Raw genomic sequence first — 23,323 nt, 5'->3', positions numbered from 1 at the left:
CCACTCTCATCTTTTCTTTAAATTATAGAAAGTCAAGCTTGGACTGTAGCTCAGTGTTAGAGCACTTGCTTACCATAAGTGAGGCCCCCAGCACTACAACAAAATAAATAAACAAACAAATAAATAAATAAGTGATAGCAAATCAGTCCCTCCTAAGAGGATAAATGTTAGATTTAGAAATTTTTAAACAAAACAGAAGTGGGAGAATCCAAGGACAAAATCAAATATTGAAAATATATACAGGCCACCAATTGTCTGGAACAAAAGCCAGCTAGGTAAGTGGGAGTATCAGGTTTATGACAGCCTTTGCCACTCTGTGGAGCATGCAGTAGATGGCTTATGGGAAATGCGGTGGGAGAGTCACAGCACCCATCTCTAACCTACACCGTAATGCTGTACAGAGTTGTCTGCACATACAGGCTTTTCATTTGCTCAACACACTCCTCAGGACAGCCCCAGATTCAGCCCCAGAATCTCTGCTCCAAGACCTAGCCCTCTGCTCACCAGGTGGACATGAAGCAGCTCTTCCCCAGACCCCAGGGTCCCAGCTGTAACAAGCAGGAATGTAGAGAAAATCCTTGATCCTGGAGTGATTCAGGAAGGAATTCCTGCTGAAAATGAGCAATGGATAAATTCCACCTGGAGCTGAGTTAGTGAGGTCCGGGTGGTTAGTTTTATGTGATAGTCCTTCAAGACCAAAAACATACTAGTAGGAATGTAAGGGATATTGTGAAGGCAAATGACAAGAGCTGGCAAATTATAAGAGAAGGAAGCAGAATTAAGATAAATGAAGATATCTGTAAGTAAAATTTCTTTGGCCACAGAATGAAAATGAAGGACAAGCTGAATTTTCATTGAAAATCCCAAAATGTTACATGTGATAAAGGTTGTTTTGTCAGGGTAGGGGAAAGGTCTAAAAATCATCAAACTAACCTGAAAGCGTCTTCTCCTTGATCTTTCTCCTGACATGCAATGTAAACATTTAAGGAAAGTTTCTAGAATTTAGCTGAGAGCCTCATTAACTGGGCATTTTAGATAGGATTTTATTTAAAGTGGTCTGTTCCATAATTATGGCACATCTCTGTCTACAATGTTTACATCTTTATGGCATCCTTATGTTACCTACATTACCAACAGAAATGTACTTTTAACTACTTTTGCAGAGATTGGTTTCCATTATGCTAATTTTTTATTTTGTGAAAATCTGAAGTATGGCTAATTGCTATCCAAATGAAGTAATAATGAAAACTTCAAATTCCAGTTTCCAATCTAGCTGTTTGACTTTCAGCAACTTCTTTAAATAAGTTAACATCTCTGTGTCTAAGTTTCACCATCTTTAAAATTGGTTCTTATGTGACACATAGTGAATGATTTAACATGTGAAACAGAACCGCACATGGCGCATGTAAACACGTAAGTGCTGGCTGCCATCTGTTTTATGTTTAAAAGTGTGCAAAAGACCTATGGCAACCTCTACCTTGAGATCTTTACCATAGGTGTGGACAGGTACATTAGGAATGGCATGTCCTAGGACTGGTGCTAATGCCTGAGGGGCCGGCACACAGACCAAGTCTTCAGAGCAACCCTAGAGTTTCACTGTAATCCCCTTGGTCCCCTTGGTTTTGCAAAAGAGAAAACAGTTCCCTTTAAAGAGGTTAAGCAACTGATTACTTCACTGGAAGGCAGTTAACAACAACCGCTCCAGGACTCCAAATCTTTTACATCTACATTGCTTCCTGCAAGTGAGGGATATGTTTGCTTGTTTCGTGAGCTTTCTGAAGTAATGTACATAAAGCACTGACTGCAGTCTGGGTCACAGTGAGTCTTGGTGGGCAGTAGCCCTCCCATGCTGCAAGCACCTTCTACTTCCTTTTGGCTGGAGTCTGGGCTCTAGTTAAAAAAAAAAGAAAAACAAGTTGGTCTTACTAGTCAGTATGTGCTAGCAGAGACTCCCCCGATTTGACTGCTGTGTCCCTGAATGGTTCATGTAGGGGTGCCCCAATATCATCATGTAAGTGTGCATCAGCCATCAGAGCTGGGAATTTTCACTTTTGCTGTTAATGTGAACATCATTCTATAAGTGTTTACCACACAAGATCCCGGCCCTGCTGTCCACAGTTCCCTCCCCATGGCATTCATCCATGAACACAGAGGTTTGACCAAGAAGATTGTTTCTGGTCCTCGTGGCCTAGTCGCCAGTGCTTATGGAAGTTAGCCAGCATCCATAGTGAAGAACAAGGCACCACAGCCACACCTGGACCTATGCCCTGCTCCCACACTTGCTCCCTGGGATACGCTGCACAAGTCTCTCGACACTTCTGGGCCTTAGTCTCCTCATTTATAAGCTAGTCCCTATCTGCTGAGAGCGAGGAATCAAATGATGATGTATTTTCAGAGGAGTCTGGCTAGGAGAACGTTTTACGTGACCATGAGTTGTTAGAACTCTCATAACTAGCTGCAGGATGGCCAGATGGGCTTGCCTGGCCTGATTCTGCTGCCTTTTGCATAGATCCTATCTTCAGAAATTTATTTTACCCACAAGAATGCAGCTTTTTCTCTCCCTTCTGAGTGTATCCCAAGGCTTCTTCCCTGCTCTTTATGCTGGAAACTAGTGGCTGGTAGGCCCTCTGACCTCACTCTGCCTGCTTTGCGGTGACCCCTGCTTGACCTGAGGAAGATGACTCGTCCCAGAGGTGGCACTTGGGCACCCTGAAGCAGTGTACCTAAGACTGCAGCCCACTGTTGAAGCCCTGTGCCTTCTTCCTACAAAGGGTAATTTGACCTTATTAAGCTTATAGAAACCACCTCCTATTAAAAAAAGAAACTAAAAGAATTTGGAATTTGTGGCAGAAAGAAATGATAAATGAATAGATATGCTTAATCTGATGTAAATACTCCACAAGGTATACACACGTATCTAAACATTGCATTACCATTTATATGTACAGTCTTTTGTACTTTATATATCAGTTAAAAAATAAATTGAAAATGGCCCCGTAGGCCAGCTAAATGCTGAGTTGACCACATCTCTGCACTTGTCACATGTGGCTACCATGTACAAAGCTTGACCCACCTAAAACAAAACTTTGGTAGTAGAGTGTTGTTTTCCATCAGTATTATATATAGAGATGGACAGAGACAGGTATTGCTTGTACCAGGCAGTGTGTTACATTAAACACGTAATCCTCACAATTACATTGAAAGGGGTGTCATTTCCATTAAACACTTGAAGAAGCTGAACATTACAAATGCCAAGTGATCTGCCTAAGGTGACACAGCTTGAGGCCTGGGATGGAGTAAAATCTAAACCTGTTTAAGTCTCCATGATTATGTGGGGTGGTTGTGCTAATCCAGGGTCTCCAGAGAATCAAGGGAAGCTACTCTTTTAAAAGTGCCCCAGGTGCTTTCTGTCTGGGAAGCCCACACTGCCTGGGCCATTTTAGGACCTGGGAGGCTTCGAGCAGACCAGTGCGAAGATGCAACCGCTTGCTAAGTCTCTCTCCCAAGTTCTCCCTTTGATGAAATGCTCAGCCCCCTGTAGTCCCTCACTCTCAGCTAGAAGTGGAGCCGAGTCTCAGTGTCTGCCCTGTATGTCTCACAGGAGTGCTGGGAAGTGAAATGAGTGCAGGTGAAGATGCTCTGCACAGTGCCTGTGGAAAGAAGTACTTTGCAGGCAGACTCACTGTGAACCTTTCAGTAATGTGTTTAATAGCTTTTGTGGGTGGACTTGGGACTCTATTACGCCTTCTACCATGGTTTTATGGGAAAATGCATTCAGATTTCAAACTAATTCACTCAAAAGTTTTAGAATACAATTAATCTCAACTTTCAGTGTTCTCTATTTAACTAAAGTTTTATATTATAGGCCTAGGAATATTGAATATACTTGAAATATTTCCCATGTGAATATTAAACACAGTTGATTTGGCTTTCTGATCTATTTGGTGTATCTTTTTAGTGAGTCTTAATCTTGGTAAATGGAAAGTATAAACTGAAAAGTTATAGTGATTGTACCATGATAAAATATAAAAGTTCTGACTCATTGAGTGTTTCTATGTACCTAAATCTGTGCTAAGCCAATAGTTTACACACTGTACTTATTAAATGTTATACCCCTCTGCCTACACTTAAAGAAACTAGTATCTTTGTAAGGGCCACTTAGCTTATAACAATAATCGAACAAAATTCAAACAGAATATCATACCACAAATTAGTCACTTTGCTATAAGAGATCTCCAGGCATGCACATGGATTAGGATGCAAACATAGAAAAACAACAGCCATGTCTATATTAGGACAGACGGACGGGTTGTGGATTATTTATTCTTCACTTAAATTAAAATTAACTATTGGTGTAAAAATTCCTGTAAAGATTTCTGAGAAAAAATACTGCACTAAAAATTTACTTGGATTTTATAACTAGACGCCAAGATTTTTATTACTTCGGGTTTGGGATTTTGTTTTCTTTCCTAAACCTTCACAATCTCTGGTTTCTGTGAAATTGAAAAAGAGGAAAAGATATTTAAATGTCAAAAAATCTACCCAAATGCCCTCTGCTCTTTGCTGAGAAAGAGAAAATTTCTGCCCTTCATAGATGGGAATGAGGATCCTGGCAAAGAGAGATTTGCTCTAAGCTCTTTTATATCAGAGAGAGCTGTCCTGGCCTGGCTCTGCCTAGATAGCAGCCATTCTCATGAAGAGCAAACCCAGAACCTTGGTCCATTCATCTCATCCTCCACCCTGCCAGCTGCTCAACAGATGGCATCATCGCACTCAGCCCTTTACACACACTCTCATAAGGACATTGCTTGACAGCCAAGTAGAAAACTAAATGTTGTTGGTCTTACTGTGAAAGCAGGTTCTCCTTACCCAACCCTGCTTTAAGATGAGCTCCTTCCCACAAGTGACTTCTCCTTTCTCACAGATATCTGCCAACGAGATTGAAATGCTTTTGATGAGGCTGCCGCGAATGTTCAAGCAAGAATTTACAGGTGTGGGAGCAACGCTGGAAAAGAGATGGAAGTTGTGTGCCTTTGAAGGAATTAAAACTACCTAACTGTGAAGAACAAGAAACCTCTGGAATTGAAACAGTCTGAACCCAGCTAGGGCTATGCAGTGTGAGAGGAGGGTTGGGGCTGTCCAATGCAGGACCTGTGCAGAGCCATCAAAGCCTGACTTCAGTTACATCTGTGGTGTTCTCTCGTGAGTGGACATGTAATTGTGTACCAGTTCCTTAAACTAAACAAAGCTTCATACTGTGACAGATCTGTTTCCTATGAAAACCAGACAATGATTCCACGGTCATAATAATGGCAAAATCTTAAAATAGGTTACATTTTTTAATAGCTCACCAAGCAAAATATTTAAAGTTAATGATGGTGTAGCGATGGTGGTTGCTAGGCTACAGAGTTGTGTATGTAATGTATAGCTGAAATCATTAAGTGACATTTTCCGGAAAAGTCTTTCTGTTTAAGTTAAAAAAATCAACAAAAGTAATTTTACAGTGAGGAATAATACCAAAAGAAAACTTGAATATGTGTCTGAACAGTTATTGTATTTTATAAATTAAGTTATATGCTGTTCCAGGGACTTTTGCCTTTTTTGAAGAGGCAGAAACTATGATTGGACTCCTTGAGAATGCTTTATCAAGAATATTATTTTTCTAATGTAACAATTCTCCATCATAAGTTCTTTTAACATGGACTGCATAACAATTTTCATAAGATGTAAATAAAGGAAAACTAGTGCTACTGTCTTGTACTTGGTATGTAACATTCAGGTTTCTGCATCAAAATAAACATTCAGCAAATATTCCTGTTACAAATTTTATAGAAAAGATATTAATGTTTTTCAATAAATATGACTTCTACCATATTGATTTGCAAATTATTTGATATATTTTAGTTATTAAGAAATCTTGTTCTCATTGTTTAGTCACCTCATATGCATTTTAAATTATTAAACATATGAATGACATTAAGAGATAAAACATTATTTCAAATAAGAATATATGAAAATTGTAGTATGGACAATATCGACAAGGAGATTATGCAGTAGTAGAGTAGATACTATTTAAAATATTAAGACAGCATTCAAACATAATTATCATAAGTTTTACCTTTTTCTGTGTCTTCATGACCAGGTATTAAGTAGCCAGTTAATTTTATTATGTTTTGAATTTATTTATTTGTATATTTGGTAGAAAACTTACAAATTAAGAAAGAATTGAGGAATTCACACATGAACCAACAACTTAGATGGTACTTGGGTTTCCCCTCTTTAATAACAAGTAGGTTATCATTTTAAACTGTCTCCATTTCCTGCTTTTTATATAAAATCACAAAAAGTATTGAAGATATTGATTAATTTTAAATGAAACAGTGTTTAGGAAGACAGCTGAATATTCTTCAAAATTATGAAAAGATAGTCATAATTTTGTATTGGACATTATTAACCTCAGGTTTTTTATTGAACTCTAAAAAATTAAGGTACTTATAAGTCCCGTAAATATCTACATGTTCATTTTGTTCAGACTCAGTGCTAATACTGTGAGTATAGGGATGAATAAGAAAATACTGTCTTAATGTTTTCAGAGTTCAGTGGAAAAAGACATTTTCACAAAAGTTCCTATACATTGTGATTGGGGTAGTAATAAAGACTTGACCAGGGAGTCAAATTTAATGGAAATGTCACAGTAAACACTGGAGGCTTTCCCTACCATCTGCTAATGCCCACGACCATCATCATCCTGACGGATTTCTAAAACCAGGAGTCACAAACAAGTACACGACAGTCAGAAAGCAGAAGACATCATTTATAGATCATGTTATTGTAAAATAGAAAAACTAAGAGGCTTACCTAAATAGCAATGAGAAAAAAATTCATTAAAGTGTCTAATTATAAAAACATAAATTTAGTAAGGACAGTGTTTTATGGTGTAAATATGAAGTGTCAGACTCATGTATTGAGGGCTTACTCTCCAATGCACCAATCTGTAGAGATGAGGCCTAGAGAGGTGATTAGATCATGAGGGCACTAACCCCATCATGGTAAGCCATGGATGAGTTCACAGATGAGTAGGCTATTAGGAGGTAGGACCCAATTGGGGGAAGTAGGTGACTGTGGATGTACCTCTGAAGAGTGTATCTTGTCCCAGCCCTTCCTCTCTCTCTTGCTGTCTCTGGCTCTGTCCCTCATTCTCTGCTTTTCAGCTGCCATGAGATGAACAGCTTTGTTCCACCATGCCCTTCTGCTGTTAGGTTCTGCCTCACCTCAGGCCCACAGCAATGGAACCACTGGACCATGGACTAAAATCTCTCAAACTGTGAGCCAAAATACACATTTCCTCTTCTAAGTTGTTTTTCTCAAGTATTTGATCACAGCAACAAAAATCTGACCTAATACAGGACAAAAAGGAAGGTACCACAACCTAGGCTATTTCTAACTGGAAGCGTGATGGATGTTTTTGGTTTTTGTATTTATTTTATTGGTATATATTTCTTTTGGGGAATTGGCACATACATGCACATGTGCACATGCAAACACATACACATCCTCTCGATCATTTTCAATCTCATTTCTCCCCTCCCCTCTCCTTCTGTCCCCTTATCACTTTCCCCATCTCTAAAACATCTTCCTGTTTCTTACCATCTCTCCTTTATTTTACTCTTTATTTATATTTTGGGTGCCCATATAAGAGAAACCATTTAACCTTCTGTGTCTGACTTATTTCACTTAACATTATGGCCTCAAGATCCATTTGGACATTTTTAAATGTGCATTCATACTTTCAGGTATTACCAGGAGTCACTTTAGCAGAAAGACATACTGCACCAAGTGAAACCTTGACTCAGACCTCTTTATTCTCACAAAGCCACTTGGTGATAGGAAAGAGGAACTGGAGGGGCCATTTTAGATCTGAAAGAAAAATAACATTTCTAAACAGATAGTCTTAATCCCTAAATGGCAAATCAGAGGAATGGTTAATTTACCTTCCAAAAACATTTGAGTAATTCCTAGAGAAGCTTCTGCACTAGAGAAATCTATTTTGTCTCAATGTATTTATTTATACCTAAAATTATATTACTTGTCCAGAACTATGTTTGTTATATATTTTAAATTCAGTTATGTGAATAACTTATTTTTGGAGGGAAGAGTCTCAAAATTATTTTACAGACCTTGGTTTCACATGAGACTTTAGAGATGACCTGAGGAAGACACTTACATTGCCCTGTGAGGGCAGTCTAGAGTCTACCTATGTCTGTCATCCCATCCTCTTTAGTCCATTCATAATATGCACATTTGTCACACAAAGAAGATGAGGGCTCAGAGTTTTTAAATTATTTGCCATCTTTGCCATTAATAACTTTTTAGTCCAAGATTTGAACTGAAGGCTTACTCTGAAGTATAATCTTATTTTCACTTGGTCATGCTTCTGCCTCCTTCTATTCCCAACTCCACCCCTGTGAGCCCAGTGCCCCTCCTTCCAGCACCTTTGGATCACTGCTTTTATTACCCTTTCTCCCCACCATCCCTTGTACATGGGTGGAGGTGTGAAGACTCTTTAGGTCTTTCCCTCCTAAGCTACCTAGTGACAAATCAGGGTTCTTGGTTCCAAGAATAAGCAGAACATTAAAGCTTTCAAGATTCTTGTGATCTGTCCCTGGAGGCCTTTGTCTTCCTTTTTTTGCTGCTTCCTTGGGTAGAACTCATTTCTTTGCCTTACTGCTTTTGTTCATCTTTCTGTCCAAATGACTTGTCTCACATCTAGTCATCACAATTCTACTCAGCCTTAGAAGACAAAGCTCCCACCACCACAGAGCTTCTCTGTGCCCAGCAGAAGTCATTTCCTTGCCTCTGCACAGCTGACCCACACTGGGAGCTTCTTAAGGCACTTTCCACCAGGTACCCTTGACTTAGCTCCCTATTAAATTACAAGCTTATTGAGGGAGCTGAGCATATCTCTTTAACTTTGAATTATGTCTTAAGGTTGTTTTACCTATAAATATATAGAAAATAGGCAGAGAATGAACTGAGATATTTTTCTGGCTCCAGGGACCATTTTGCTTACAAATATATGGGGCCCTGGATACTGCAAGATGTGGGACATCCTGCGCCCTGCACAGGGATCCAGATCCATGTAGCAGAGGCACCAGGGCCAGAAAGGCCATTACTATGAGCTCAGGAAGATGATGCAGTTGTGAGCAGCAGACAGCCGGCCTTTCCAAGGCTTGTTATTGAAAACTTAAGCCCACTGGGAGGTTGAAAATGGTGCAGACTACAGCATTTGGTGAGTGGTTGAGACCAGCACCTCCTACCAAACTGGACTTTGTACAGGGGAAGGGTGGCTCAAAACCTGCAGTAGAACTAAGTGCGTTTCTAACTTGCAGGAGGTCAGGGAGCTCAATTCTGGCCCCACAGAATCTCAGTGGATCTGAATCTCAGTGGACTATGGCTGGTTTACTGAGATTAATCAACTTGGTTCTTCATGCTGCTCCCCACAATGTATACCAGCAATAGCAAAGACACGCCTCCAAGGGCACTTTTTTTGTTTTCTAGTTCTTTTTATCTTTTACTTCTCTTTTCTTCTCCATTTCTCTCCTTGTTCCTGTTTTTGTCCTATTCTGTTTTTTCTTGATTGCTTTTATTGTTACAGGAGTGTGAATACAGTTTCCAGTTTTCCTGTTGCTGTTCTTGTTTTTTTTCTACCTTCTCTCTTTGCCTCCTGTCTGCACCAGTTTCCCAAAGTTTTTGTGATCTTTCTGTGTCCTCTAGCCTTATGTCTAATCTCTCCTTCTCCCTCTATCTCTCTACCCTCCTCCAAATCCTTCTAAGTCTTCTTCCTGGAGGGTAAAGCTGCAACACTGAAGGGCTTATTTACTGTAAACATATTTCTGGTTGGTCCTTGATTTTGACATATAATTGCAAGTCTAGTCCGTGCAGTTAAACATGTCAAATTAATAGCTACCACAATTTGTCATTTTCTAAACTGTGTTTGATGCTATTGTTGATGCTGATTATATTACTGTGGCCAAGGCAATGTGATTGTTCTACTCAGGTGTCCTTCATAGTATTTCAAGACTGAGATTGCTTCAGGCACAAAAGCAACAGCCAGTGGCTCACATCAATACCATGGGTAAGTACACACAGACCTAGCCAGAAGTCTGCTCAAACACCAGGGACTGGGGTGCACAGCCCCCAGCCAAAGGCCCTCCAAGACAACAGCTACATATGGGGTCAGGCCCTAGCCAGAGGCATGCATAGATACAATCCCAACTGTGCACAGGCCCCAGACAGAAGCCTGCCCAGACAACAGGTCAGCTCAGGGATCCAGAAGGCCACCATTCTGAACCCAGGAATTGGTGTACTGGTGAGCAGTATAGAAAACGCTGCTTGGTGGCTTGCTGAGAAATGAAGAGCACTGGGTGAGCAAAAAGATGCCTCAACAAAGGCACAGCAGGCTGCATCTGTTGAAATGAGAAGACACATAAACAAGTCTCAAAACCAGACTACCAGGTCACCTAAGGCAATCTCAAAGGGCAATGAGATGGCACACTCTGATACCCAACCACCTGGACTCCCTAAACTGGCAACAAAAGAGGATCTGGAAAAAATGAAATCAGAAATAATTTCTCAGATAACAGCAGAGATTGTGCCCATAGAGCAAGATATGATTAATAAATCTAGAAAGGACACAGATTAAAAAAATAGAGGAGGCCGAATCACCCCGCAGCAGACAGGCAGGTCTGTGCACAACCTGCTGAGGTCCCAAGTCACATGGAAGATGCCAAATCAGCCTGTGCCCCGGCAACAATCCACTGGACCCCCCACCCCCCACTCCTCTGTACAGCCACGTGGTTCCACACTACAAAGACACAGAGGACACCAGACCACCAGACCATGGTACTGAGTCTTGCTGCTCCCGGCCCAGAGGCAGGGGCTTCTGAGCCACCGTCCCACTGCTCCTGAACCAGAGGAATGGGCTTCCTGGTCACCATCACTCCTGCTGCTCCCAGGCCAGAGGAAAGGGCTTTGGGCCACATTCTGTCCCACTGCTCCTGGCCCAGAGGAAGGGACTTCCTGGCCACCATCCCTCCCACTGCTCCCGGACCAGAGGTAGGGGCTTCTGAGCCACCATCCTACTGCTCCTGGAGCAGAGGAAGGGGCTTCCTGGCCACCATCCCTCCCGCTGCTCCCAGCCCAGAGGAAAGGGCTTTTGAGCTACCATCCCTACCTCTGCTCCCGGCCCCTGTCCCACCTCTCCCAGCTCAGAGGAGGTAATCCCTGCAGGTGCCAACAGCCCTCCTTCCAGTCGAAATGAGAAAACACATAAATAAGTCTCAAAACCAGACTCCCATATCACCTACAGCAGCCCCAAAGGGAAATAAGATGGAACACTCTGATACTCAACCACCTGGACCCACTGAACTGGCAAAAAAAGGGGATCTGGAAAAAATGAAATCAGAAATAATTTCTCACATAACAGGAGAAATTGTGCCCCTAGTGCAAGACATGATTAATAAATCTAGAGAGGAGCTTAGGAACATGATGGAATACCAACATAGGAAACAAATGGAATCCATAAAAAGATGCAAATAGATTTCCAGGACATGAAAAACACCATTGAAAGTCTACACAGCAGAATGAGCCAATGTGAGGACAGAATTTCAGATACAAAAGATAAGATTGCAATTAGTGACCAGGAAAAGAAAACTTGCTTCAAAACTATAAGGGAACATGAGAAATCAATCCAGCAGCTGCTAGATGATGCAAAGAAGAATAACATACAACTGATTGGAGTCAATGAAGAAACAGGAGAGAGTGCAGATGACATAAAAGATCTCTTCAAAGAAATAATGGCAGAAAACTTCCCAAGCAAGGGAAAAGAGCTTGACATACAGATTAGTGAGGCATACAGGACTCCAAATGGCCTTCATCAAAAAAAATCTACACATAGGCATATAATTGTTAAGATTCCCGAAACTCAACAGAAGAACAAAGTTCTACAAAGAGTTAGAGAAAAGAAACGAATCATATACAAAAGAAAGCCCATCAGAATCACAGCAGACTTCTCAACACAAACCATCAAGGCAAGAAGACCTTGGAGTGACATATTCCAAGCCCTAAAAGAAAACAGCCTCCAACCCAGATTGATGTACCCTGCAAAATTATCTTTCAAAATTGATGGAGAAATAAGATACTTTCATGACAAAGAGCACCTTAAGAACTTCATGAATACCAAACCAGCACTCCAAAGAATTTTACACAATAGCCTAGGAACAGACAAGGAGGATCACAACCCCAGGAAGCAAAGCAGAATGGACCCATCTGGCATGACAAGAAATTAAATGTAAAGGGGGAAAATCCAACAAAAAGAAAAAGTCATGACAATGACAAGTCAGTACGTATCAGTTATAACCATCAATGTTAATGGTCTCAATTCACCAATCAAAAGAAATAGACTGGCAGAATGGGTCAAGAAGCAAAATCCAACAATATGCTGCATACAAGAAACACACTTCATTCAAAAGGAAACTCATAGACTGAAAGTTAAAGGGTGGAAAACAATACTCCATGTGACAGGAACCCAAAAAAAAGCAGGAGTAGCTATCCTCTTGGCAGATCAAGTAGATTTCAAAGCAACACTAATGAAGAGAGATGAAGAAGGACACTACATCCTTGTAAAGGGAAGAATCCAAGAGGAAGAGATGACAATCATAAATATCTATGCACCAAACATTAGTGCACCCAACGGTATAAAACAAATACTAGTGGACATGAAAAGTCATATATGCAGCAATACAATTGTAGTGGGGGACCTCAACACCCCACTGTCACAAATAGATAGATCAACTAGGCTAAAAATAAGTAATGAAATACTGGAACTCAATTGAACTCTTGAACAAATGAACTTAACAGATGTTTACAGAGTGTTCCACCCCACAAAATCAAAATACACATTCTGCTCAGCTGCACATGGGTCATTCTCCAAAATAGACCACATACTCACACATAGAACATGTTTAAGTAAGTGCAAAGGAATTGAAGTTATCCCCTGTATATTCTCAGACCATAGTGCAATGAAATTGGAGATCCATAGCAAAAGGAACTCAAAAAATTTCATAACCATGTGGAAATTGAACACGGTTATTCACTTCTGAATAACCAATGGGTCACAGAAGAAATTAAAGAAGAAATCAGACAGTTCCTTCAATTAAATGACAATGACAATACAACATATCGGAATCTATGGGACACAATGAAAGTAGTCTTACAAGGGAAATTCATAGCAGTGAATACGCATATTAGGAAAACAGAATGAGGCCAATTAAACAACCTGATGCTGAACCTCAACCTTCTAGAATAAGAAGACCAGGACAACCCCAAAGCTCATACAAGGGAGGAAATTATAAAGATCAGAGGAGAAATGAATGCAGTGGAGACCAAGAGAATGATACAAAAAAATCAATGAAGCCAAGAGTTGGTTCTCTGCAAATCAACAAAATTAACAAACCCTTAGCCAACCTTGTCAGAAAAAAGAAAGAAAAGGCCCAAATCCATGCAATTAGGAATGAAAAGGGTGAAATTACAACAGACCCAGCAGAAATCCAGAGGATCATCAATACCTACTTCCAGAACCTATACGTCAATGAGATGGACAACACAGAAGAAATGGACAGATTCCTAGATACATATGAATTACCAAAGGGGAACGAAGAAGACCTAAAACATCTAAACAACCCAATATCAACCAATGAAATTGAAAATATAATTAAAAACTTATCAACTACGAAAAGCCTGGACCTTGATGGCTTCACTGCTGAATTCTACAAGACATTTAAAGAGGAACTTCTGCCACTACTGTTTAAACTTTTCAATGAAATTGAAAGGGAAGCAACACTCCCAAATTCATTCCTGGAAGCAAGCATCACCTTGATCCCCAAAGCAGAGAAAGACCCAACCAAAAAGGAGAACTATAGGCCAATCTCACTAATGAACATAGATGCAAAAAGCCTTAATAAGATACTGGCAAATAGAATGCAGAAGATCATCAAGAAGATCTTACACCCTGATCAAGTGGGATTCATCCCAGGGATGCAGGGATGATTCAATATATGCAAATCAATCAATGTAATACACTATATCAATAGAGGCAAGGACAAAAACCATACGATTATCTCCATAGACACAGAAAAAGCATTTGAGAAAATCCAAAATGCGTTTGTGATAAAAACCCTAAAAAATTGGAATAGACTGTCTCTACCTCAATCGGATAAAAGCCATCTATCAAAAACCAACAGCCAATATCCTACTAAATGGTCAAAAACTGAAATCCTTCACACTCAAATCATGAACAAGACAAGGATGTCCACTATCACCACTCTTGTTCAATATAGTTCTGGAAACATTAGCCACGGCAATTAGACAAGAGAAAGAAATAAAAGGAATAAAGATAGGTAATGAAGAAGTCAAATTGTCATTATTTGCAGATGACATGGTACTCTATATAGAAGACCCCAAGAACTCCACCAAAAGTCTTCTAGACTTAATAACCAAATTCAGTCAAGTAGCTGGTTACAAGGTCAACACACAAAAATCAATAGCTTTCCTCTACACAAATGACAGACTCACTGAGAGAGAAATAGGGCAAATAATTCCTTTCACAATAGCATCCAAAATACTGAAATACCTAGGAATCAACCTAATGAAAGAAATCAAAGACCTCTTCTCTGAAAACTATGGCACTCTGAAAAGAGAGATTGAAGATGATATCAGAAAATGGACAGACATCCCCTGCTCCTGGGTAGGAAGGATTAATAGAGTGAAAATGGCCATACTTCCAAAACTGCTCTATAGATTTAATGCAATTCCAATTGAGATCCCAGCAGCATACTTCATGGACCTTGAGAAAACAATCCAAAAATTCCTTTGGAACAAGAAGAGACCCAGAATAGCAAAAGCAATTCTAGGTAACAGAGACATGGCAGGGGGTATCACGATCTCCAACCTGCAACTCTACTACAAAGCTACTCTGATAAAAACAGCATGGTACTGGCAAAGAAACAGACCTGAGGACCAGTGGAACAGATTAGAAGATGCAGAAACAACGCCAGACACACTCAGCCATCTCATCTTCGATGAAGGAGCCAAACACCCTCACTGGAGGAAAGATAGCCTCTTTAATAAATGCTGCTGGAAAAATTGGGCTTCAACTTGCCAAAGATTAAAACTAGACCTATATCTCTCACCATGCACTAAACTAAAATCAAAATGGATTAAAGACCTAAATATTAAAATAGAAACTCTGAACCAGTTGGAACAGAGGTTAGGTAGAACCCTTGAAGACATCAGTGTAGGAAAAGATTTTATGAAGAAAACCTCAGTTGCCCATGAACTAGCACAAACAATCAACAAGTGGGATCTCTTCTTATTAAAAGGCTTCTGCACAGCAAGAGAAACCACCAGCAGTGTGAAGACACAACCCACAATGTGGGAAAAAATCTTCACCTGCTTTTCCTCAGACAAAGGTCTACTATCTCAAATCTATAAAGAACTTAAAAAGATCAGCCCTCCCAAATTTAAAGACCTAATTCAAAAATGGGCATCTGAAATGAAGAGACATTTCTCAGACAAAGAAGTAGAAATAGCAAATAAATACATGAAAAAATGTTCAACATCACTGGTCATTGGAGAGATGCAAATGAAAACAACGCTGAGATTCCACCTCACTCCAGAAAGAATGGCTGCTATCATGAAATCAACCAATAATAAATGCTGGCAGGGCTGTGGGGAAAGAGGACCCCTGCTCCACTGCTGGTTGGAGTGTAGACTGGTGCAACCACTGTGGAAATCTGTATGGAGATACCTCAAAGAACTAGGACTGGAAGTCCCATTTGACCCTGCTATTCCACTGCTGGGAATCTTCCCCAAAGAACTAAAAGAATCATACCACAGTGATATATGTGTGCCCATGTTCATAACAGCACAGTTTGTAATAGCTAAGACTTGGAAACAGCCCGAATGTCTGTCCATCAACTGGAGACTGGATAAAGAAAATGTGTTTTTTTGTACTACTCAGCCATAACAAATGAGAAATTAGAGACATTTATAGCTAAGTGGATGCACATTGAGGCGAAACTCTTAAGTGAAATAAATAGGACACACATGTATAAATACTGAATAGTTTCTCTGGTGTGTGAAACTGAAAGTGTAAATGAGGACTAAATGTATAATAAGTAATGTGAAATAGGAAGAAAAGGGGCAAAGGGGAAGGAAGTGGGAGGGCTAGGGGAAAGGATAGAAGGGAATGGGATTAATATGAGAAAATGGAAAAATAGGAACAAAATCTTTGTAAATAGGGAGGAATGGAGGGGTTGAAGGGAGGGCTGGGCAAGGGTGAAAAATAAGAACCAAGAGAGATAATGTAAAGGTGCAAATTTCCAATGATGAATGTCATTATATTGTATACCTAAAATGTACCAATTATTAGAATGAATAATCGATAATGCAAAATAGGAAGAAAAGGTCCAAAGGGGTAGGGGTATTGGGAGGGGCAGGGGTAAGGAAAGAAAGAAAAGGAAAAATGCTGAGAAATGGAAAAAATGGAAATAAAGTCTTTGTAAATAAGGAAGGGTGGAGGGGATGAAGGGAGGGCTAGGAATGGGGAAAAAATAAGAACCAAGATGCATTATGTAAAGGTACAATTCCCAATGAGAAATGTAATTGTGTTGTATACCTACAATGTACCAATAGAAGAATTTAATTAAAAAAAATATTAAAAAATAGAGGAGCTCAGGAACATGATGGAATCCCAACATAGGAAACAAATGGAATCCATAAAACAGATGCAAATAGATTTCCAGGACATGAAAAACTCCATTGAAAGTCTACACAGCAGAATGAGCCAATGTGAGGACAGAATTTCAGATATAGATGATAGGATTGCAATTAGTGACCAGGAAAAGAAAAATTCTTAAAACTAGGGATCATGATAAATCAACCCAGCAGCTGCTAGACAATGCAAAGAAGAATAACATAAGAATGATTGGAGTCAAAGAAGAAACAGGAGAGTGTACAGATGACATAAAAAACTATTCACAGAAGTAATGGCAGAAAACTTCCCAAGTAGGGGAAAAGAACTTGACATACAGATAAGTGAGGCATATAGGACTCCAACTAGCCATGATGAAAAAGCACCTATACATAGGCATATAATAGTTAAGATTCCAGAAACCCAACAAAAGAACAAAATTCTAAAAGCAGTTAGAGAAAAGAAACAAATCACATACAATGGAAAGCTCATCAGAATCACAGCAGACTTCTCATTAAAAATTCCTCAAAGAAAGAAGAGCTTGGAGTGATGTATTTCAAGCCCTAAAGGAAAACAGCCTCCAACCCAGATTGATGGACCCTGAAAAATTATCTTTCAAAAATGATGGAGAAAGAAGACACTTTCATGACAAAGAGCACCTGAGGAACTTCATGAATACACAACCAGCACTCCAACAAATTCTAAACAATATCCTAGGAAAAGACAATGAAGGTCACAACTCAATGAAGCTCAACGGAATGAGTCCATCAGGCAAGGCAAGAAATTAAATACAAAGGGGGAATCCAACAACAGGAAAAGAACAAGCCAAGAATAAGTCAATATATATCAATTATAACTATCAATGTTAATGGTCTCAATTCACCAATCAAAAGAAATAGACTGACATAATGATATAAAGCAAGATCAAACTGCTGCATATGAGAAACACAATTCAAAAAGAAATTCATAAACTGAAAGTCAGAGGGTAGAAAACAATACTCCATGAGACAGGAACGCCCCCCAAAAAAGCAGGAGTAACTATTCTATTTGCAGACAAAATGGATTTCAAACCAAGACTAAGAAAGATAAAGAAGGTCACTACATCCTTGTAAAGGGGACAATCCAAGAGGAAGTGATGACAATCATATATATACATATGCATGAAATACTAGTGCACCCAAGTATATAAAACAAATATTAATGGACATGAAAAATCAAATAAGAAATAACAAAATAGTAGTAGGGGACCCCAATACCACTGTCAAAAATAGATAGATCAACCAGACAAAAAAAAAAAAAGCAACAAAATACTAGAACTCAATCAAATTCTTGAACAAATGAACTTAACAGATGTTTACAGAGTGTTCCACCCCACAAAATCAGAATACACATTCTTTCAGCTCCACATGGGTCATTATCCAAAATAGACCACATTCTAGCTCATAGAACATGTGTAGGTAAATGCAAAGGAAGTGAAGTTATTCCCTGTATATTGTCAGATCATAGTACAATGAAATTGGAGATCAATATCAAAAGAAACCAGAAGAACTTCATAAACACATGGAAATTGAATAAAATCCTCCTGGACAACCAATGGGTCACAGAAAAAATTAAAGAAGAAATTAGACAGTTTGAACAAATAAATGACAATGCCAATACAACATATCAGAATTTATGGGACACAATGAAAGCATGCTTACAAGGGAAATTCACAGCAGTGAATACTCATATTAGGAAAACAGAATGAGCTCAAATAGACAACCTAATGCTGATCCTCAAGCTTCTAGAAAAAGAAGAACAGGACAACCCCAGAGCTCATACAAGGGAGGAAATTATAAAGATCAGAGGAGAAATCAATGCAATGGAGACTAAGAGAACAATACAAAAAATCAATGAAGCCAAGAGTTGGTTCTTTGAAAGAATCAACAAAATTGATAAACCTTTAGCCAACCTTGTCAGAAAAAGGAAAGAAAAGGTCCAAATCCATGCAATTAGGAATGAAAAGGGTGAAACTACAACAGACCCAGCAGAAATCCAGATGATCATCAATACCTACTTCCAGAACCTATGCGCCAATAAGATGGACAACACAGAAGAAAGGAACAGATTCCTAGATACATATGAATTACCAAAGTTGAACGAAGAAGACCTAAAAATTCTGAAGAACCCAATATCAACCAATGAAATTGAAAATGTAATGAAAAACTTATCACCTAAGAAAATCCCGGGCCCTGATGGCTTCACTGCTGAATTCTACAAGACATTTAGAGAGGAACTGCTGCCACTACTGTTGAAACTCTTCAGTGAAATTGAAAGGGAAGCAATACTCCCAAGTTCATTCCTGGAAGCAAGCATCACCTTGATCCCCAAAGAAAGAAAGACCCAACCCAAAAAGAGAACTATAGGCCAATCCCACTAATGAACATAGATGCAAAAATCCTCAATAAGATAATGGCAAACAGAATGCAAAAGATGATCAAGAGTATCACGCACCCTGACAAAGTGGGATTCATCCCAGGAATGCAGGAATGGTTCAACATACACAAATCAATAAATGTAATACACTATCTTAACAGAACCAAGGACAAAAACCATATGATCATCTCAATAGATGCAGAAAAAGTGTTTGATAAAGTCCAACATCCTTTCATGATTAAAACCCTACAGAAAATTTGAATAGATGGTCTTTATCTCAACCTGATAAAAGCCATATATAAAAAAACAGCAGCCAATATCATACTAAATGGTCAAAAACTGAAATCTTTCATGCTAAAATCAGGAACAAGACAAGCATGTCCACTATCACCACTCCTCTTCAATATTGTTCTGGAAACATTAGCCATAGCAATTAGATAAGAGAAAGAAAAAAAAGGGGATAAAAAGGAAATGAAGAAGTTAAATTGTCATTATTTGTAGATGACAGGATACTCTATACAGAAGACCCCAAGAACTCCACCAAAAGCCTTCTAGACTTAATAACCAGATTCAGTAGAGTAGCTGGATACAAGGTCAACACACAAAAATCAATAGCTTTCCTCTACACGAACAACAGACTCACTGAGAGAGAAATGGGGCAAACAATTCCTTTCACAATAGCATCCAAAAAAAATGAAATACCTAGGAAGCAATCTAATGAAAGAAGTAAATGACCTCTACTCTGAAAACTACAGCACTATGAAAAAAAAAAAAGATTGAACAGGATATCAGAAAATGGAAAGACATCCCTTGTTCCTGGGAAGCAATAACCAATATAGTGAAAATGACCACACTTGCAAAACTGCTATATAGATTCATTGTAATCCCAATTGCAATTCCAACAGCATATTTCACAGAACTAGAGAAAATAATCCAAAAATTCATTTGGAACAAGAAGAGACCTAGAATAGGAAAAGCAATTCTAGGCAACAAAGATAAGCAGGGGGTATCACAGTCCTCAACTTGAAACTATACTACAAAGCTGCTATGATAAAAACAACATGGTACTGGCAAAGAAACAGACCCAAGGATCAATGGAACAGATTAGAAGATCCAGAAACAACTCCAGAAATACTCAGCCACTTCACCTTTTACAAAGGAGCCAAATACCCTCACTGGAAGAAAGATAGGCTTTTTAAAAAATGATGCTAGAAAAACTGGGCTTCAACTTGCCAAAGATTAACACTAAATCCATACCTTTCACCATGCACTAAACTAAAATTGAAATGGATCAAACATCTAAATATTAAAACAGAAACGCTAAACCTGCATGAAGATAGTTTAGGTAGAATTCTTGACATTGTCATAGGAAATGATTTTATGAAGAAAACCTCAGCTGCACATGGACTAGAACAAGGAATCAACACGTGGGATCTCAACTTATTAAAAAGCTTCTGCACAGAAAGAGAAACCATTAACAGAGTGAAGAGACAACCCACAATATGAGAAAAAATTTTTACCATGTGTTCATTCCTCAAACAAATATCTACTATCTAGAATATGTAAAGAGCTTAAAAAAATCAGACTTCTCAATTTAAAGACCCAATCCAAAAATGGGAATCTGAAATGAACAAACATTTCTCAGACAAAGAAGTAGAATCAGCAAATGTAAAAAAATGTTCAAAATCTCTGGTCATTCGAGAGATGCAAATGAAAACAAAGCTGAGATTCCACCTCATTCCAGAAAGACTGGCTGCTATCAAGAAATTAACCAATAACCAACCCTGCTGGCAGGGTTGTGGGGGAAAAGGAACCCTTCTCTAAGGTTGATGGGAGTGTAGACTGGTGCAACCACTGTGGAAATCAGTATGAAGATACCTCAGAAAACTAGGATTAGATGTTCCATTTGACCCAGCTATTCCCCTGCTGGGTATCTTCCCAAAAGAATTAAAAGCATCATACCACAGCGATATATGTGCACTCATGTTCTCATAGAGGCACAATTTGTAATAGCTAAGTCTTGAAAACAGCCCAAATGTGCATCAACTGGTGAGTGGATAAAGATTTTTTTTATAAAATAGAATACTACTCAGCCATAAAGAATGAGAAACTAGAGACATTTATAGTTAAATGAATGCACATTGAGGCTAGACTCTCAAGTGAAATAAATAGGACACACATGTGTAAATACTGAATAGTTTCTCTAGTGTGAGAAACTGAAAGTGTAAATGAGGACCAAAATGTATAATAGATCATGTGAAATAGGAAGAAAACGTCCACAAGGGAAGGGGAAGTTGGGGGGGGGGGGGCGTTGAGAAGGGAAAAAAAAATATGACAAAAGAAGGAAAAATGGAAACAAAGTTTTGGTAAGTAGGGAGAGGTGGTAGGGTGAAATGGATGTAAGGGGAATGGGACGAAAAGAAGAACCAAGATATATCATGTACAGGTATAAATTCCCAATGATGAACGTGACCACTATATATACCTAAAATATACTAATAAACTTAATGAAAAAAACCAAATATACAAGGGAGAATTATTATAAAATATTTGACAAGACTGCAGATATTTAGATCCAAGATTCAAAAGCAGAAAATGTGAGTGATAATATACTATCTGTTATTGAAATACAAAATAATCAACCCTACTCAAACTTCAAAGTAGAACGATTATCAACTGTTCTATGGGGGCCCAATTCCCACTGGAATTCTTCTGCTGGGCTCCTACTATGATTCCATGTATTTCTGCTTCCACTCTTGCAGTGTATTTTAATCATGTGTGCATGTGGCTGACTCTCCCAGTCCCATGGGCAAGAAACCTCTCTAACTAATCCCTGTAGTCCCTCATAATCTGACATGACATATCATTGTTTTTAAATATTTATCAAATGAATGAAATAAGAGCCTGCACAAGAAATTTTGAAATAGGAGAATCAAAAATATTCAGGTTTTGGGTCTGGTAAGAAAATATAAAACATTCTACCCCTCAGATGTAACATCTTGTCAGAATTCTTACTGTCTTTTATAAAATTAGATACATTCACAATGTTACATAATCACCACTATCTATATCCTAAATGTTTGCTTTATCCCCCACAAACACTACGTACTCATTGAACAATCAATGCCTTTCTATCAACCCCACCACCTGTCCAGCCCCAGCTAACTTCTATTCTACTTTGCATCTCCATGAATTTGCCCATCCTAAATGGAATTGTTTAGCATTTATTCCTCAGTGCCTGGCTTTTCTCACTCAGCATAATGTCCTAAATGTTTATCTATACTATAGCCTATACAAGAACTTTATTCCTTTTTAAGGCTCCATAATATTCCATTGTATGAGAAATCTTGCTGTCTTAGAGCTATCTTGCTGTGTTTACCCACTGCAGCAAGGAAGAGTCAGTGATCTGTGTTTAAAAATATGTAAATACCACACCAAAAACAGTACTGTAAAGTGCAGAAAAGCTTGTTTCCATCTGCATAAACTTCTCCATTTCATTGTTATAAAAATAACAAAAGTAGAAAAAGTTGTTAGTAACTGTGCAGAAAATCAGACTGATTAAACAATATCCATGCAACAAAATATATGTGACAAGTTTTTTCTTAGTTAGATTTGGGAATGTTTTCCTTTGAGATTGGTTTTTATTTTGGGGTGTTATTGCTTTGTTGTTTTCTATGCCTTTTCTAAAAATGGCTGCTGTTTTTCTGTTGGACTCTTTAAAAAGTAGTTTATCCTCAGAACATAAAAAACCCTTTTACCATAATATTCATAGTTTCTTCTCATAAATTGAGGAAATAAACATCAGATTCCTAAAACCTTAGAGTTTGACTTATTTTATATCAAAATGGTAAAAGGTTCACATGTATATTTAATAAGTCTGCCACTAACATCTCAAAAAGCATACTTTTATGTGTAGCAACAGTGAATGTTGTTTAGATATTGGATCACTAGAAATATTGTGCCTGTCGTTCTACCATACCAAATTCCCTCTTCTGTTTTCAAGTAGATTTGTTTTTCATTTCCAGGCTTCAAACATTTGGAAATTTGTTATACTGTTTAGGAGAGTACACGGGCTAGGCTGGGGTCGAGTCCTAGCCG

The 23,323-nt window shown here is 38.7% G+C and overlaps 1 protein-coding gene across 26 annotated transcripts in view; it reads left to right on the top strand.

Moving 5' to 3' along the window:
* The window catches only part of Enox1 (ecto-NOX disulfide-thiol exchanger 1), a 571,647-nt gene extending 565,773 nt beyond the window's left edge, over positions 1–5,874 (top strand). For all 26 annotated transcript variants that reach the window (XM_087197407.1, XM_087197408.1, XM_087197410.1 and 23 more), the window contains one exon: positions 4,925–5,874. In XM_087197407.1, the coding sequence (XP_087053533.1) occupies positions 4,925–5,056 (132 nt within the window). In that variant the 3' untranslated portion in view covers positions 5,057–5,874. The remainder of the gene's footprint in view (positions 1–4,924) is intronic.
* Positions 5,875–23,323: the final 17,449 nt, after the last annotated feature.

Source organism: Heterocephalus glaber, unplaced genomic scaffold (genome assembly GCF_053883595.1).
Source record: "Heterocephalus glaber isolate CG9 unplaced genomic scaffold, H.glaber_assembly_v1.0 deba00001666, whole genome shotgun sequence".
NCBI classification, from domain to species: Eukaryota; Metazoa; Chordata; class Mammalia; order Rodentia; family Bathyergidae; genus Heterocephalus; species Heterocephalus glaber.
This window is presented reverse-complemented; position numbering and strand designations above follow the sequence as displayed.